At 37.5% G+C, this 18221-nt stretch overlaps 3 protein-coding genes and 1 long non-coding RNA gene across 21 annotated transcripts in view; 2 read left to right on the top strand and 2 right to left on the bottom strand.

The window, feature by feature from the left end:
* Usp (retinoid X receptor ultraspiracle) overlaps positions 1-18221 on the bottom strand; it is a 144903-nt gene that overhangs the window by 23387 nt on the left and 103295 nt on the right. The window lies entirely within an intron of this gene.
* The window catches only part of LOC139987508 (uncharacterized), a 252164-nt gene that overhangs the window by 131931 nt on the left and 102012 nt on the right, over positions 1-18221 (top strand). The gene's annotated exons all lie outside the window — the stretch shown is intronic.
* Nlg-5 (neuroligin 5) overlaps positions 1-18221 on the top strand; it is a 355394-nt gene that overhangs the window by 304531 nt on the left and 32642 nt on the right. For 8 of the 9 annotated variants that reach the window (XM_072003813.1, XM_072003815.1, XM_072003816.1 and 5 more), the window contains 2 exons: positions 8777-9187; positions 9598-9908. In XM_072003813.1, coding sequence (XP_071859914.1) covers positions 9714-9908 — 195 coding nt within the window. In that variant the 5' untranslated portion in view covers positions 8777-9187; positions 9598-9713. The other variant, XM_072003819.1, reaches the window with a different exon arrangement.
* Ap-1mu (adaptor protein complex 1, mu subunit) lies at positions 2198-4719 on the bottom strand. Of its 3 annotated transcripts, none has more exons than XM_072002980.1 (2): positions 4582-4719; positions 2198-4245 (listed from the first exon to the last, which is right to left on the bottom strand). In XM_072002980.1, the coding sequence occupies exon 2, from the start codon at positions 4209-4211 to the stop codon at positions 2943-2945; it is 1269 nt and encodes a 422-aa protein (XP_071859081.1). In that variant the 5' UTR covers positions 4212-4245; positions 4582-4719; the 3' UTR covers positions 2198-2942. The 3 variants fall into 3 exon arrangements, with proteins under 3 accessions (XP_071859081.1, XP_071859080.1, XP_071859079.1); XM_072002979.1 differs by having other exon boundaries at positions 2198-4234; XM_072002978.1 differs by having other exon boundaries at positions 2198-4228.

Genomic DNA, 18221 nt, shown 5'->3' with positions numbered 1-18221 from the left:
TTTTTTAAATTCAAGACGTAATTTACGAACATACAGCAAAGTAAAGGAGGTATAAGCTTGACGAGATGTTTCAAGAAAAAATCTAGCAGGTTCGCGAATTCCAACGTTACATAGGAGCACAATGACCATCGGTGTTACGTAATAAAAGTGTAGTGCACCGAAGTAGGCAATTGTTCGGCACAAAAGCGCATCGATGACCCCACGGTGCGGTGCGCTCGCTATAAAATATAAAAGGACGAGGGAGAGGTAACTGAACCTCGTTTGACTACGTGAGCTTTGAAAGGAGAACGGAAAGTAGAAGATGGCGCGGGAACCGACCGGTCGCTGTTACCCCTTCCTCTCCATGAAACTGCGTACAACGATCGAAGCCTTTCAATTTTAATTAAAATGTAATTTACGATGTCGTTCTACCGATAAAGTATAAAACCGTGACTTAAACCGTGAAGAGGGCTTCCAAGAAAAAAGTTCTATCGATCGAATCCTCTTCGTCTTTCCTTTCATTACATTTTATTGAAATTTGATATTTAACGTTATGAAAATCTGGCGATGTAGTCACTAATGTATCGCACATGTACTTTTCACGATTAAAATAGTACGCTACAAAGTCATCCTAAGATCTTTAATTTTTATACAAGTACAAGGTACGAGATACAACGCGACAAAGTCTGGCTAGAAGTTAAAATTTCGAGCAGTTAAAATTTCAAACCATAATTAACCAAACGATAGCTTATAAAGTCTATTTTTGTAAGTACATTTTATTATATTTTGAATTGCATTTTTATATAATAAAACGATAACACAAATCTTGCGTTATTTCGTCTAGAAAATTTTCCACTCTAAAAGCTGAATAAAAAAGGAAAAAATAACGCTTGGCTTGTGGAACAGTGCAATGTAAAGATACTAAATAGAGGATTCCAGCAATAAAGGAAATAACAAGAATAATAAAAAAAAGTATATTTTTCATACATCAACAATAGGAACAAACCAGTGGTACCATAAACGAGAATATACCTGAAATCAAAAACTGACGATGTCGTAAATAATAAAAATAATAAAAGAAATATATCATATGTATGTAATATCCGCAATAAAAGTAAAACAGTAGTATCACAGACAAAAATATTATATAACAGAAGTTCAGAAGCAACGACTTCAACGAATTAATAAAAGTGATGCAAAAATATATAAACCATGACACTAAAATTACTCGTACAGGAAATCGCATAAAGAACGCGTAATATCGTTAGTTTGATTTTCCTATTTAAAAAAAAAAACACTGCTCGAAACAGGCGAGTAAATAGATTAAATTGAAAAACAATGTGTTTACATTTAAAAATCCGTGCAGCCAGCTTGTTTCCACGATAACACAATTACGCTGCATCAAGTGTTTTCGCACGTTAACCAATCTCTTTCGCTATTTTATCCGAGAGGGAAAAATAGAGGAAGCAGCCAACGTATGGAGAACCGGGAAACTGCTGACCGAGTCTCATCAACGAAATCAGAAATTTCACCGTAAGAGAGAACGTAACCGATCGTGGCAAACGGCACAAATGTATTTGCCGTATAGATGGACAAATATTGTTTCCTCCTTCCGTAATAATCGTTAACTTGGAGATGGTTTATTTGATTGACTTTAGATCGTCTGCATCCCGCCCGAATCCAACTACGAGAAAGAGATATTTACTAGGGCGATCGATTCGTCCTGAATCCCAGCACTGTTTGCACGAAATTCCGCGAGAAATTCCATCGTAATTGAACGAGACCGTCTCGATTATAAAGTCAAATCATCAATGAAGTAGAGGATAGCAACTCTTCCACCGCTAGGGAATGCATTTTCTTTCCTCCTTCTTGTCCCTCCATTCTAATTTTCTCTCTGTTCCTCTACAAATCTTCTACAGTTTTCTTCAGACGTGATTTCCTTCGACTGAGTAAATAGTCGGTCGTGGACAGGAGATGGTAAATAAACGGTCTATATGTTAAGGTACGAAATGAAAGAGTAAAATGTGCACAGAAGGAATGTAGCTACATCGAATTAAATCTAAAAAAAATTTTTAATGATTTAGCAGATAAAAGGATTTCGAACTTACAAATCTTTAATAAAATCATATTTAGTTTCATGATGAACTTTGATTAGTGTGGATACTGTATCTAAAACTTAATGAAAAATTGGGATTTATAATAAGAAAATTGGAGATAATAAGAAAAAACATAGATAGTTTCTATTAAAAATTTAATACATCTCAATGTCTTAAATAACTAATACATTAGTTTACAATAATAACAACATTATTATCTCTTGTCATACTGATATACAATAATAAACTTATAATACTATTAGAACCTAGACATATATTAATACCGGAAAATGCCTATAATTCGTTAGCAATTCCATGAAGACATTGAAATACCATGGTTTCCTACATATTTACAATTCTTCTCTTTTTTTTATATTGGGTAATTTAATGTATACTATAGTAGCCCCTGTATGTGGAAAATACTATTTGTAGTACATATTTGCAATATGGAATGGGAAAAAACGTACAGTCAATAAATTAAGTACATCGCCTTTGAGATTTCTGGTAGTATGAGAGGAGAATATTGAAAATGTTCCTAAGAAATTATATACAAAACATGAAGAAAATGTACAAAATATTAGCGCGTATTAAAATTGCAAAAAAGATTAAAATTACAATAAATCCGACAACTAAAGATCAATGACGATAAATTATTGGTCAATATTGCAAACTCTAGTTTTACATTCTACAAGATCTTAATTTCTATACAGATCACGATCGTTTCCGAAAATTACCATAAAATTAAATGTAAACATTCGGAAGCATACTAAGCGTAGCAAACCGACTAGTTTTCACCTTTGCATTTCTGATTAACATTAACGTAACGTGTAAAAAATTCTGCCTTTTTCCTTCATAAATTTCTTACGTTTAATTCGTCCTCAGCTGGTAATCTCCATTTTGCGTAATATACCGCACCCATGGTAGTGCCTGATACCCGCTCTTTTCTATAATTTTCAAATAACGCACTTGGATTCCAGAAGTAGTGAAATACGGAATCTCAAATTTTACTTGAATCGGTGGCTTCCCTTCCACGTCTTCCCCAATGACAGATGGTAGACCAAAGTGTGCCCTCATCAGATATTCTTTACCACCAGGAAACGACTTAATGAACCAAGTTATTGCACACTGCTCTGGTGAATATTTAACACTACCAATGGTAGTCTTAAATTTGGGAGAATCTGCATCGTTGGGTACTGGGATTACTATTTCTACGTTGTTGGCCGTAGAACGTCTCTTAAATTGCGATCTCGCTTTTACCATGTATTCCACCCTGCTGTGGGCATGCCTCTCAATGACAGATTCGATCCATATCAGAGGTTTTACGTGTGTATTCAGTCTGTAAGACATTAGTTCAAACTCTCCATCCGGAGGAATGAATGAAATTGTTCTATCGTTCTCGAATCTAGACAATCTGACACACTGATGGAATTTCACGTCTTCCAGTTCGACGGATTTGGACTTCCCACGGCCTGTAGATTCGAATAATACTTTGTCGTTAAGACCGAGTCTTAATTCTGGCATTCCGGACAAATAAACTCTCATCTTTATTGCACCCACAATTTCAGAACTTAAAACATTTCCATTAGCATTTGCAAGAAGATTCACAGACTCTATCACGTCTAGAAACACTTCATTTTTACGGTATTTTATACCTTCTGACCTCCAGGATACAGCATTAGTTACAGCCATGGGAATGCGTGGTTGAATTTCAAGTTTATGACCTTCCTGCGTAATGTACTCTTGTAATATCTTACTATCAGTGGTTTGCGGATACCCGAAGTCTATTAATTCATCCAGAAGTTCATAAATGACTACAAAATTATCTCGTATGCTTTCTTCTTCCAATTCCTTGAAATATTCTTGCATCACTTGCACCAGTTTATGCAAGAATACAAATACTAAGGAAATGTTTGCATTCTTCTTTGTAGTGGATACAATGTACAAATTATTGTACTTTATATATGCATATGTGCATTCTGCGGTTTGTATAATCGGAGTAAGGTTGCCCTCCTCTTCGCGTTCCATTACGAGAGGCATGAATTTTTCTATAACACCCGTTTCTATGTCTCCACGATAATTTCGTGAGATCAAAACCTTCCCCTTCACGTCTAAAATATATATCGCAGACGTCGACATCTTGAAAATTTATTGCACTGCAACTAAAAAAAACCTAACCGTTATCCTAATAAGCCAATCTGTACTAAAAATGTGAAATAGCGAAGAGGAAGAAAAAGGAATGACAGATGCGAACGTTCGATAAACCGAGTATGGAAAATACGTGATAGAGGTTATGTTATCAAACAAAAGTACATAAATTAAAGGAAGAGTTCCGTGCAGAATTTAAAATACGATGCACAAAATTTATACCAAAATCATAATGTAAAGAACTACTAGAAGAACGGATGAGAAATGTATCCATGGAAAGTTTTAATTTGACATCTATGGTACGTCAAAAACACTGGATATGAATTTCAGGGAAAAATTTATCACATATATAAGTACTTACATATTCTGGCAATTCGTTCAGGAATGTTAGCGTTTCGATTATTTACATAAAAAAGAATTTCTCTTATAGAAAAATCACAGAAGAGGTTTTATTGACAGAAACACCCTCCCCTCCCAATTGCTTCGGGAGCACTGTGGAGTGCCAGTGCTCTGAAGTTGCTCGATACGAAACATAATCGAGGCGCATGCGTTGCTAACTTCGTGCTGAATATCGACCCGCTCCTCTTCCGAATCATTCAAACTCTTTATAGACGGTAATATTTAGTAGGAAATATTTTGTTCGAATAGTAAAATGCGCTATCATTTCAACTTTATTGCTACAATAAAAAAGATAATTTAATAGTCTCGCTAAAGAGAAAAGCACCAATGAGACTACTGAATTGACGAATTGTAAAATTTATGCCGACCGTAAATCAAATTACTAATACTTCCACTTTGTTGGTGGCATTGGTCACGTTGCACACGTTTTAGCGTTTTTGCGTAAAATTGCAATAGAATTTTTCCTGGGTGTTACACGTTGTCTTATTCTCATAATCATTATCAATTTTTAAATAATAATTACATCAGCTTTCCTTAATTACCTTCAGCTAAAAATATATCTTGTTATAAACCTTATCTTTCAATAAATTGGAACTTTATTTTTCGAAACTCTTACGTTATAATAAAGATAACCTATTTAGTAATTTATCAAATTTCATCATTAAAATTTCCAAATGTTTTCTATAACGCACATAATATATTCTTTCCAAATAAATTTCTTGTAGTAAGAGTTCAAATACTACTTTAAGCCATTGTACATAAGGCAGTTAATCACGAACATGAAATTCGTTTTCCACGAAGACGTCAGCCAAGAATCTTGTCACAAGTATTCTTCCTCAGCCATATCCCATCGCTCTTTCCTTCGAGTCAGCTTCAAATTTCCCCGCAGAACAACAATCTTCCCGCCCCCATTCGCCTTGCTTCCGCTGTTTCCCCGGGTTTTGCACCATTTTGTTGCTGTTTCTTTCGCCTTTATTCCCCGGCGAGCATGCGGTCGCAAAGCAATCCCGTCGGTTCTCGGGCTGTCGATTTCCGTGGATGAAACGTCAATCCCAAGATAAAGTGGCGGAATACAGGGGCAGGATCTCGCGGCTGTATTACGCGCGCTCGAACCAACCCCCTCTATCCGGGGATGCAGAGGCTTGAAAGTTAGAGCCGCTCAGGGAATCCGACGCGACCGATAATTGAGACTCGGAATTAAATTAGCGGAACTTCGATTCCTCGACCGGCGGGCTCGTCCCTTCGGTGACTTGGCCGGAAATGCGTTCAGCTGCCTCAATCCTGTTTCCCTCGATCAAATCGTTAGGCGAACTGCTTTCCCTTTCTGATAGCCTGTCAACGCGCCAATGGGAGTGCAATTGAATTAAAAGGGCGCGATGGGGAGTTGGACGAAGATCGTTTATTGACTCATTCGAAACCAACGACACATCATGCGCGTTCTACGTTATTTCATTAATACAACTGATAATACGTTATATACATTGGTTCATGAAAGTATTTAAACACTTGTAATAGAACAGTTTTAGGTCCATGTTGTATATGCTATACGAAACATTTTGCAATTTCTCTAAACAATTTTCATTTCACTCAATTCATACCATAGACTAGCTTTTCTATCAATTAGATACATGTATGTTTGTAATGAGCACCTTGTAATCTCTACGTAAATTTTGAGATCGTTTTGAAAATTAAATAATATCACGATGACAATCGATTCGAAATATTTTAAAGAAATTAATATTATCGTTAACATTTATATATTCGCATTATATGTAAGAATTTGCAAATTAACGTACCAGTCTGATGGGAAATTCTATTTAGTACGTATTAACTTCCGGAAAACAGGTGTTCTCCATGAAGATTCGCTTTGAAGAGCTAAAAACCTCGCTTACCAGTGCAATATCCCGCCGTACTTACGTACAACTTTTCAGTATGAATTCCCTTAAACCCTGAAACACTATCAAAGCTTTGAGAATCGTGTCCGTTTTATACGCGCTTTTCCACATATTTTTCAAGAAAACCAGAATCATTAGCCCGATCTCACCGGAAAAGAGATTGTTTTCTCGAGCATCAAAGAGATTTTTCCATTCTGCGGCTAGCTGAGAATTGGTGCTGGTCCTTTAGAAGAAAATCCATTAGGATTCTCAAAGAGTCTCCCTCCGTTAACGCGAAACACTCCAGGTATTTGCATACGTTCCAGCTTAATTTTTCATGGTACAAATGAAAAAAGTTCGAGTTCGATTAATAATAAATTTCTCCCAGGATGGTATCGTGTTCGAAGGGACTATAGTAAATGTTAATCTACGAGAAGGAGACACACGACGTTTCTTTTTATCACTGGACGAAGCCTGAAAGGTTTATGAAACTCGCGAGAAGTTACATTAACGATAAAGTTGACAAATCGTTTTGTTAGCGGCATGAATAACGGTTCCAAATCGTGTTCTCGCGGGCTCGCTCATTCTTTACACTCGAATGCACCCTTAACTACGTAGGTACGCCCTTATCTGGAATTTTCGATGAACACGCGAATACCACGTAATCGAGGATCAGTGAATTTCGGAAGAATTTTCTTAGAATTAAAAAAAGGAGAATCTCTCACGACGAATAAATAAAAATAAACGTTTTATCGACTAATTTGGGACGTATTTAAAACACAATAATGCTAAATGTAAATAATAAGTATGTAATAAAATAATACAAGGAATAATACGTATCAAAACTGTTATTCTTGTGAAAAATTACAAGCAAGGATAAAGAGAAAGAAATTACTTCCTGAATGTAAAAAGACCTATCGCCCGTGGGAGAGTTAATTATTTAATTAGAGGAAAATAATGAAGAGAAGATAAGGTGCCTGATTGTTACATCCTTTCTTTTTTAACTCTTTAACTCTTTATTTGGATCGCATTGTATTAATTTAATTATGTAATGACAGGCTTGCAAAGGTAACGAGAAAAAGCTCGAACGAAAGCTTTTACGGAATCGCCTGTAAATCTATCTGGCTCGAAGCATTCTAATAATTGAAATTACGATTCAGTTAAAATTCGCCTCCTGTTCAAACACTGACATTTAAAACAATTAACAATTGTTGTACTGTGAAACGTAGAATTCAGTTCTCATTTACCGATACACAACTAATGAATACGTACGGATATTATTAATTACGTACACTCACTTCTCGTTTGTCCACTTTATAATTCCTACTTTCCTCTCGTCTGCCAAAGGAAAATATTACAGAGGCTTAAAAACATCCAATTTAAATTTCCCAAATTACCATAAAATAATTAAGTTTATTTATTCATACGTACGAAATCCAAATTTACAAAGAATCAACCACGAATGAAAATAAGCACATTATAATACACACACAGGATTCTACGTAGTTATCTTTAGACTATGGAGTTTTGCGCATTTATGGAAAAGTTAAAGGTGCAAGACTGCACTAAATGTACGCGATGTACGAACGTATATAAAATACATAAAATGTAATATTCGTTCTAAGTAAAAGTATTTAGTAAGTGTAAATGTTTCAATTATATTTATCAAGATTTGCATAAATATCCTCGGTCTATTTGTCGCGAAAATTGAAAATTGAAAAATTTGAAATCGCTACTTATGAGAAAACGAAGCATCCGGTACGGACTAATCTTGCTCTTTTCGCTCGAAGCTCGTCCAATCTTCCACCACGATCCGGCGCAGCTTGTCAGCCTTAAAGATTTATCTCGCAGCGCGAAAGATTGCTCGTTGCAAGCCTACGTACAGTCGGTAGGACCGATATAGCAAAATTCTAAATTTGAGCGTTTAGTAACGACATCGACCGATGTAACCGCGTCTAACATCCGTAGTTACCAGAATCTTCGACTTTCATTGAAAATTCGAACACGCGTTGTTCCGAATCTCAAATTATCGAGATTTATTTAAAAAGAAATAGAGAAATGCAGCTTGGAGAATAGAAAGTAACATAGTGCAGATATGTGCAGCTAGTTGAGAATGAGAATGGCGGTCCAATGGAAAAGACAGGCATGGAGTGGCACTGATTGCTCCGAGAAAACTTGCTTTCCCTCAGGGCATCCCTCTGATCAAGCTTCTCGTCTCCCTCCCCCCTAACATCCCTTCTTCTACATAGAACTGGACTCACGTTCGCCTTCTCTTGGTTTCAGATCGCCGCTCGGTTTTAGCGATTCGGAAACAGCCACGTCGATTTCGGAAAGAACCACGACCAGGATCGTGCAGCCAGGAGAATTCTCATGGAAGCGGGAAAAAAGTATTCAGGCTGGGCCATGTTCTTCCCTCCTGTGTTCGAGGGATGTTTTGAGTGCAATTTAACTTGCACAGCGGAAAGAGTGGGTTAGGAAAGGAAGGTAGGAACAGGCAAAAAAGAAGCAGAAGTGGCTGGCTGGATCTCAGCCGCGGGCCACGCGAGCTGCAACTACTCAAAGACGTTTTGCATAACGAAGTTACGAAGCGATTCGTTGGCGAAGAACGTTGTATGGCCTACAAAATAACTCGAGACTCGTCCCGCTGATTGAAAGTACCTCTAGAACATTGTATCGCTTCCGGTGACGGCTGAGGTAAATCTCTCGATGCAATCTTGACGGAGTTATAAGACGCGCGGAGAGGATTGCCGCGGGTTATTTTTTCAAATAAATCGAGCATCTCGTGGAACGAAGATGATCTTAGTTAATTGTTGACGTAAGTGCAGTTGGAAGTATATTTATGGGGAAAATTTATGAAAAAGTAGCTTACGTTAGGCTTTATGACATACTATATGGAACAATTTTATATTGTACATTAAATCATTATTACTGCAGGTAACTAGTTCTAGTAATTAGTTTGCGTGTGTCATGACGCGAAGAAGGTCGAATATCGTTGGTACAGAATCACAATTACGCTGTAGCCTGTGCGAATAAAAAAGAATCGATACGACAACCGATACGTAACAAAATATTTGTTGAAAAGCGAAATTATTTCGAATGTTTAGAATTAAGCGAAGGTGATCTCGGCGAGCGGTCGGCAGACCTTCGAGGCCGTGGCTGAAGTCGTGTTCGACGGTTATGCTGCTGGCGTCGCTTCGAGTGGCCGCCAGCAAATGCTGTCATGCTCTTGCCATGCCAGCCGGCGGCCAGGAAGAGGCCGCTGGTCACGAGGTCCTTGAGCAGATCGAAAAGCTGCCTCGTGTTGATTATTATCCTCGTGTTGATCGGTCGCGAGGTATCGCGAGCTGCCACGCAGATCCGCTACGCTTCGCGCATCGTCGAGACCAAGAGCGGACAGATACGTGGGATTCTTCAGGTATGTATCGATTTTCTTCTCTTCGAAAGTCATTCGTCCGAACAAACGAGCCTGTGGCTCAGCCGAATATCGATTTCAAGGGTTGCCAAACGGATGGGCAATGTTTTAAGCAATACGATCCTATCATACGATAATCCATCGTTTAATTATTTTTTGGAGCTATCGAATATTTGTATCGTTATCAAGTTTAAACATATATTATTGAGAGTGTATCTTTATAAAATTTGAGAAGGTTGTTAAAGTACGGAAAACAGAAAGCTTTGAAATTAACGATGAAATCACGTTTCGTCGTAATTTAAGGCCAATTAAAGACACAGGCAACTTGTTTCGAAACATCTATTAATATTCTTTTTACCGAAGGTTTTGGTACTGAATATTCTTCATTATTCTACTTATCGTTATTATTAAAGTTGTTATTATATAGTTTTTATGATCTCAGAACACGGAGTTCCTTTTGTAAGATAATAACAGATCAATAAATATAAAAATATTCTACTATTACGTATTTATTAAAGACCAGTCGTTTTGGTTTTGGTAGAGATAGCTACGTCTCAAATGCCGGTAGTTCTAGTGTTAAAAAGATATGTGACGTATTTGTTTCGGTTCTAACAGCTTGGCTTTAAAACCAGGATTATTCTCAAAATTCGAGTTGTCGCAGAAGTAAGAATCTTTCCCCTGCGCTGTTCTTTGACTCCATCTTTTTGGACAGATCCAAGTATCCAAACAACAGTAACGTCACCCTCTCGATACTATCAAGTAGGAGATAAAAAGCAACGTATTCGAAGTTTTCTCAACTCGTACGTCCGAAGAATGAAAATAAAACAGAAAAGGAGGAAGGATCGATCATACTATCAGATGGTTTACATATTGAATACATAACCCTTGTGCACGTAGGGAGCCTGAAAGGGTCCGTTGTAACGCAGATTGCGTCACGAAAACTGGATCAATCGGCGAATAAAATTCCCGTTAAAGCGTTAAAAATCTGTGTGAAGGTGGTGGATTCTCGATAAAGAGAGCAGATTCACTGTATCCTGGTCGTAAAGCATGCGATCGTATAAATAATTTCCCAACGCGATAACTATGTATCGCATCGCGTTTAAGCTCAGAAATCTTTGCCGCGATATTCATGGAATATTTGAGTACATCGATTTCTGCCATTTTAGCGGCGCGGCGAAGCACACTGGCCCCAAAGGGTGGGAGAGACTATCGAACGAAATGGTTACCTGGGCTAGGAATAGAGTTTGAATATCCGATGCAGTGGAAATATGAATCCGAGACCGCGAATATGGATACTGGAAAAATTCTCTCCACCGCCAAACGTCTTACTTTCTTGCAGCCAGTTTTTAGTCGTTTTTGTTCGTTCTCGTAGCTCTGATCCTGTGGAACGAACCGTGATGGAAATTAGGATTGAAGTTCCGATCTTGAAAATGATTTTTTTGGAATCTTCGAAGATGATACGGATGCTTGGTTTATCGTAGGACATCGTGTGTAATTATTGTATAAATCAGTAGAATGCAACGTGCAGCGTAGCTATTAGTCTTCTACCTTCCTTGTATGTATATATTATAGTACTGATTAGTATAGGAAACCATATAAAATCGTATACTTAAGATTCTAGATCTGTAACTTCTTTATTCGTGAAACAAATTAATTTGTTAAACACCTTAGCAATGAACGTAAAATTTCCACGCTGTTTTTCTGATCAAGAAATATACACGTAGATTAAATAGTTTTCCTAAATCAGTCTTTTACATCGATTTTATGATTTTGACGCGATAATTGACATACGTATTTGAAATGTTCTTTTACTAAAATACTTGGAGAAGTTTCCCTACATTTCCCCTTTTTCGAGATCCTGTCCAACCGCTATTTCGAATTACAATAAAAATTCCACGTGACATAATTCCATTACCTAACGAATTTATTCTCGTACAAAATGTCTATCGATTTCAGCCAAATATTTATCACAGTTCGCCAATTGGATTGCAATGACACGCAATAACTACGTTCGCTAGCACAGTAGAACGTCGGTAACTTCTAATTGCATTTGTAGAGTTTTCAAAATTTTTCATATAGAAAACATAAAACGTAAATAACATACCGAATACAGGTGTCATACATATCCACACACAGCAGCGCTGTAATAAATATTTTCCATAATTTAGTTCACCAATATTACTTCCATCATTCAGACAAACTCATCGGTTCATTTCAATTATCCTCCATTCAATTCCTTTCTTTGTTTTCTTTTTTTTTTTTTTTTCATTCGAACGACACTTCATCGCTCTGCTTGTATACAAAATAAAAGGTGTGCTTTTCAGAGAATTGTTTTTTTTAAACATCGGTGTCGTCGCGTCTATCATTTGAAAAGGAAATATTCGTGTCGGATTTTTACGACGTCAATCAACCGGCAAAAACGACGCCAACTTGACGTTTACTGCGACAATCGCCACGTCGCGTCGCGCTGCGAGACGTGAATTGCGTTTAATAGATATTCATATCGACAAGGGAAAGGATCGATGGACGTCGAATGATTTTATAGGCAATCCAGTACTGTGACGAAAGCGGACAGCCAATTTCGCGAGCGTGAAAAGTATCCGCCGATTGTCGAGTACCTTTTATTCAATCTTTTATCCGACCCTCTTTCCGCCAGTTTAAGCAATTCAAGCGATAGCAAGCATCGTCGTTTTTGAATTTTAAATCTTTCTCTTTTATATCGGGTAACGTAGAGCACTCGAACGCTTGCTCGATAATACTTGAGATCGTTGATAGAAAATCAGTATATCGGCCATTGAAGTTTCAAGCTATCGGATATTTTTAGATCAACTGATTTACGAACTCGAGATTATAAACCGAATGTGAATTTTATATATCACCGAGCAAAAGTTTAAAGTCGCTACGTGTCCCATAAAGTCAAACAGTTTTTAATCCTGCAACACTCTTTAACTTATTTTCCATCCAATTATATTTTTTCTGGCAATAAAATATATCTTCGGTTACAACTAAATAAAAATTATTATTATCGATATGTATATTCTCGCTTCAATTTTACGTTAAACATCTTCTCGAAACATAAAAATTCAAAGATCGTAGCAGAGACAAGAGCGAATTCAGAATTTCGCTGCCTTGGAAGACTCGTTTGAAATTAGAATTCTGACGAACAAACGTATCGCTCTGCTACCTTTTCTTTTTCAACCGCGAAAGAATGACGATCGTGGAATGAATAACGAATAACGGGTCAAGCTCGTTCTCGCAAATCTTCCCTTAGAAACGATCGTATTTACAGATCGGTAGAGCAACGCGCTACGCCGACGTAGCGAAACGATTGACATTGCGACGTTTCCCTCTTGTAGCACTCAATCGCGCGAAATGGAGCGAGCCAGGCGAACGAGAAACGAGCGAGTTGCAGCGCGTAATGTAAAGACCAGCAGGCGTCCCGGGCGAAAAACTTTTCTCGTTATCCATCCATCCAACGGGACTGGCCAGGCTAAAAACGCTCGGTAAATTACGGGTCCGCAGTTCAGCCGGAACGACCGCGCGCTCCCTCGTTTCCGTTCCGCGCGGAATCGCGCAAGATTTGACACCGTTCTCGTTGATTCTTTTTGCTCGAAACCGCCCTAACCTTCTGACGGCTATCGTTGGTTTTGCACAGTGAATTTCAGACACGAAGAATAAGAATTTTCTACGTGCCTTCGACAAATAGCTTGGTAAGCTTTTTTTTTTTTAGATGTAAACCAAAGAATATGATCGTAAGGGAAGCGAATAATACGTGACAGATTTAGAATTTGCTCTAGATTTTTGTATCCTACCAAACAGTGTTTTCGTATTATGATGTTGTTTTACGATAAATACGATGGATTTTCTTTGAAAATTTAGTATTATTGATCATCGTAGTTAAAAATTCTGTTTACCAATTCCTTTCAGAAGCTTTTTAAAAGCACTCGTATTAAGTATTAATATTGAACATCCCATAGACGTTTCTAGTGTGAAATATTGGAATATTAAAAATTTATACACCGGAAAAATCCTACTAAAACGTTGAAATTTTCCGTTTAAATCCATTTTTAAATCGATTATTAAATTTTTACGTATATATCGCCTAAAATGGTAAACAATTCTCTTTGATACTTCAACCGTGTACATAATATTTTCGGTTGAAAACACAAACGCAAGGAACGAACATTTCACTGGTCTAAAGTAGCTGAAGGAAGAACTAAGGACTGACCGTATATTCAAGCTAAATAACACGTTCTGCTATTTAACAAGTCCCTCTTCATACTCTGAAGACTCTGTTATAGCTCGTTGGCTATTTTTCTTTCTTCATCAGCTACCCCTCGTTTAAATACGCTCTTCTCTTTTACCCGATCTATTACGGGACGAAGCAATTTTTTTGCCAGTCAGTCCTGGCCAGCAGGAATTGTTCGAATTCCGCTTGACGGGGTTGAAACTTTTCCATGCGCCACTGCGATAATGAGAATTACGATCACGTCTGCACGCGGATGGTTTCGAGGCAAAATTGCCGCCTGCAAAAAGGAATTATAATGATTTGCCGATTAGGCAGTCGCCTCACGTATACACCGGATTGCGTATCTCTCTTTCCTACGATGCTCGAAAGGACAAAGACTGTAATAAGTGTGTTGTCTGGATCTTGATTCGGCTACGCTATACAAACTTAAGGTACATACCGTTGTCATAAATTCGATGTATAGCGGACAAGAAAATTCTATAGGTAGAAACGAAAATCAAGAATAACAAAATTACATTGCAGATAGCATTTTCGACAAAATCAAGTTTAAAAACTTGTCACGTATAGACGAATTTGCATAATCGCAACTAGAGAGAACAGATAATCGATAGGAGATTATTCTAATACGACCCCACTGAATATCCAGGTTTATTAACTTGATGGATAATTAACTGTTGAAGTACTTTTTTGATCTCTGCCAAGTACGTACTTGCATCTATAATACTATATAGCTTGTAGTTTCAATATGTCGTTATAGTCTCATAACAATGCTAATGTAATTTCAAAATATTTCCTATAACACGCCCGATATATTCGTAAAAGGTATTTTCAAGTACGTAGTCGAATTTTTCCGTGAACCTTTGCGTACGTACCTGTGTATATTCACAAAGTATAATACTTAAAATGATTCGGTTGGCAACTAAATGATTGTGGATTTTGTCATTGTCACCTAACATTTCACTAGTCTAAAGTAGCTGAAAGAAGGACCGAGGACATGGGTATTAAAATTGATCGTATATTCAAACTAAATAACACGTTTTGCTATTGGATTGCGGATTTTGTCATTAGGTGATAATAACAAAATCCGCAATCACTTAGTTGCCAACCCAATATATCATATTAGAGAACAACCTTGCTACATATACCAATCATTCTAGTTCTCTGGAAATATACAACTTATAAATAAAAACGAACTCTTATCAACCGTTCGATAAATTCACACTTTCTGAACGCTTTATTATACCATACTTCGTAATTCACGATAAAAATTGTTCATAATTTCATAGCGAATAACGCTTTTCGTTCCTATCGATCGTATTACGTTAATCACGGGGTAATTACGGAGTTACGTTAGTCCGTCGCTCAAACAGTCTAATATGTGCACGGTGCACATGCCGCAGTCTGACAATAATAATGGTCGGCCGGTAATACCAACATAATTACGGAACGATGACATTACGTTAGCTACCCGGAACGATGGACATCGTATACACGTTGAACGTTGCTTGCCAGTAACTATGACCTACTAATAAAATATTTAACAGTTTACATGTCAATTGCTGATGACACGCGGTACAGTCGGGGAAGCTGTCGCATCGCTGAGATTTTATGCATGATAAAGTGACTTGCAAGTGGAAATGAAAATGTCTCGTCGAATTTTCCGTAGCGACGCGTTCACAACTCGTGGCTACTTCGCGTGGACTTTTATGCTTCGGTGGAACATTTGCATCGTACCGAGAATCACGATCGTATCGCGAATGAGTTACGAAAGGATTTACGTCTTTCAAGAAATTTAAGAGCGAAGTTATCGATGATCATTAATAAAGGAAAGGACAATTAAGAGGTACGAAAGATCGTTAAAATAGGAGAGAAGAATTTTTAAAGTTTAGCAATCGTAGATTGAATTTTAAGACGTAAAGAGAGTAAAAGAAGAAAAACAGGGTACATTTTTTAAAGGATTTTGCTTTAAATTAGGTAATTAGAATGTTTGGAAAAGATGATATTAAAAGATCGTTGAAATAAGAACGAATTTTTAGAGTTGGAAGATTATAAGCTTAATCAAAATAATAAAAAGTTGGGTGAATGGTCAGAAAGAAAGAAAAGTAGATTTTTAAGGGATCTTACGTTAAGGTCACCTAACGCTACTTACCGTTTCCTTAACGCAAAATCATTCTGCTCCTCCCAAGGTATTCGAGCTTTTTTTCTAACCGTCTCCAATTTCCATTAGACTCACGAAGTTCGACTTTCCCTCCCCAAGGAATTAAATTTACGAGAATTCGAGGGTAATACGGCCGGAACCATATCTCGAGGAACAGTGTAATTTCACAGGATACGGGCCGTGTGTACGAGATCTTTCTTTCTTTCATGAGGGCATTAGCGGAAAATTGCTCGGCTCGAAGCGGGGCAGCATAAGTACAGCTTCTCCATAAACTAAGAAAGCACCGTCTCGGATTTTCTAGTCGATCTATTTATCGCCGTGGCCCAGATCTGCTCTTTAATTCTTAAGCACGACCGTTCGACGCGTTCGTGCGTCTATGAACGCATTACGCAGTCCAAGTTGCACTAAGCGCGCGCTATATTTTTTTTTTTTTTTTTTTTTTTTACTCTCGCGCTTTAATACGAGCTTTCAGCGTTATTCTTCTCTTGCTTTTTCCACTTCCTCTTTCTTTTTCTACCATTTTTTCCCCTCTCGAGGACAATGAAATATTTTCGTCCGGTGCACAACAGCGCGCAAATATTTGTGGTTTTCCTGCGGGCTCGCGAGATATTGGCGCGAAAATATATTTCGAAAATTATTTTAATGTCGTTGGTACTCGAGTGGGACGACACCTCTTTTCACTGGGAAATTGCCGTGGAAATATGCATTTTTTCAAATTGACGTAATAAAGAGGCTGTCCATTGCGATTGTTTGAACGTTTTAGAAAGATAGTTCACGCGTTGTTGTATGGTCGTTTCGAGGGGATTTTTCACGGGTCTCTCTCGTCTCGTCACCACAAAATGGAATTTTTTCATTTCAATACCGCGAGAGTTGGCGTCAATTTTTGCTCGCAATGGTTTTCAAAAATTATTCGCGGGTTAAAAAGTACAGAAGGAAGCGCTTTTATATCACATGTAAGGGCTATCCGAATGAAGGCAAACTCGTATCACTAATAGTGTTTCAGCTTTTCGTGCCAACGCGAGCGTATAATTTATTTTACCGTATATACATACAAATCCCTTTAATTTTCTGATCTTTATGAAATTTTAGTATAAAACGCATTCAAAATTTTAATTACGCGCCGAATTTATAAAAGTTTCCAGTAATTATATTTAACATTACCGCTCGTCCGTTCGTTTTTCTATTTAATTTTCAATTTCGTTTGACAATGAGTGCGTTTTAATAAACGTTTCTGTAAAATTACAATAACTTATTTTTATAATGGATTGTAGAAAATATAAGAATAATAAACAAATAATAAAAAAAAACGAAATAAATTGAAATACATTAAACGAGAAAATAGTGCAACAATATTGTAACAGTGATATAAGTCCATCTACGATCAGACGTATCACTAGTAAGTAGAGTAAGTGATACAAATATCGTTCTAAAGCATCTTATTTTTCGCGCGTTCGTAAAATATTTTAATCGACCATTTTTACAACACATTCTTCCGCGTTTTATGCGTTTCAAGTGTCGCAGCGATGGTAAACCAGAACATCGGAATCCGACTCGTCACAAACTTCAAAATCAACGCATCGAGCGCTCGATTTTCCTGGAATCAAAGTTCCGCAACAAACCGACATGAAAGCGAAAAAAGGGCCAGAAAGAGCACAGGCAGAGCCAAGATAAAAGAATAAACAGAGAGGGATGATAATTGCGTGGGTGTACCAACAGAAATCAATCGCGCGACGACGAGGGAAATCAATGACCCCGCGGGAATAAATAACGCATCAACAACGTTGCTTCATAGACGTTTTCACCAGCACGAACGCTGATTGTCGACGCTGCAACGCCAGGTGAAGGTCGTTAATTTTTTACGGACTCGAAAACACAAGCGCGAACGAGGTCGAATCGAATCGTCAGGACG

Source organism: Bombus fervidus, chromosome 5, assembly GCF_041682495.2.
Source record: "Bombus fervidus isolate BK054 chromosome 5, iyBomFerv1, whole genome shotgun sequence".
Taxonomy (NCBI): Eukaryota; Metazoa; Arthropoda; class Insecta; order Hymenoptera; family Apidae; genus Bombus; species Bombus fervidus.
Note: the sequence above shows the minus strand (reverse complement) of the source record. Positions and strands in the feature narration are given on the sequence as shown.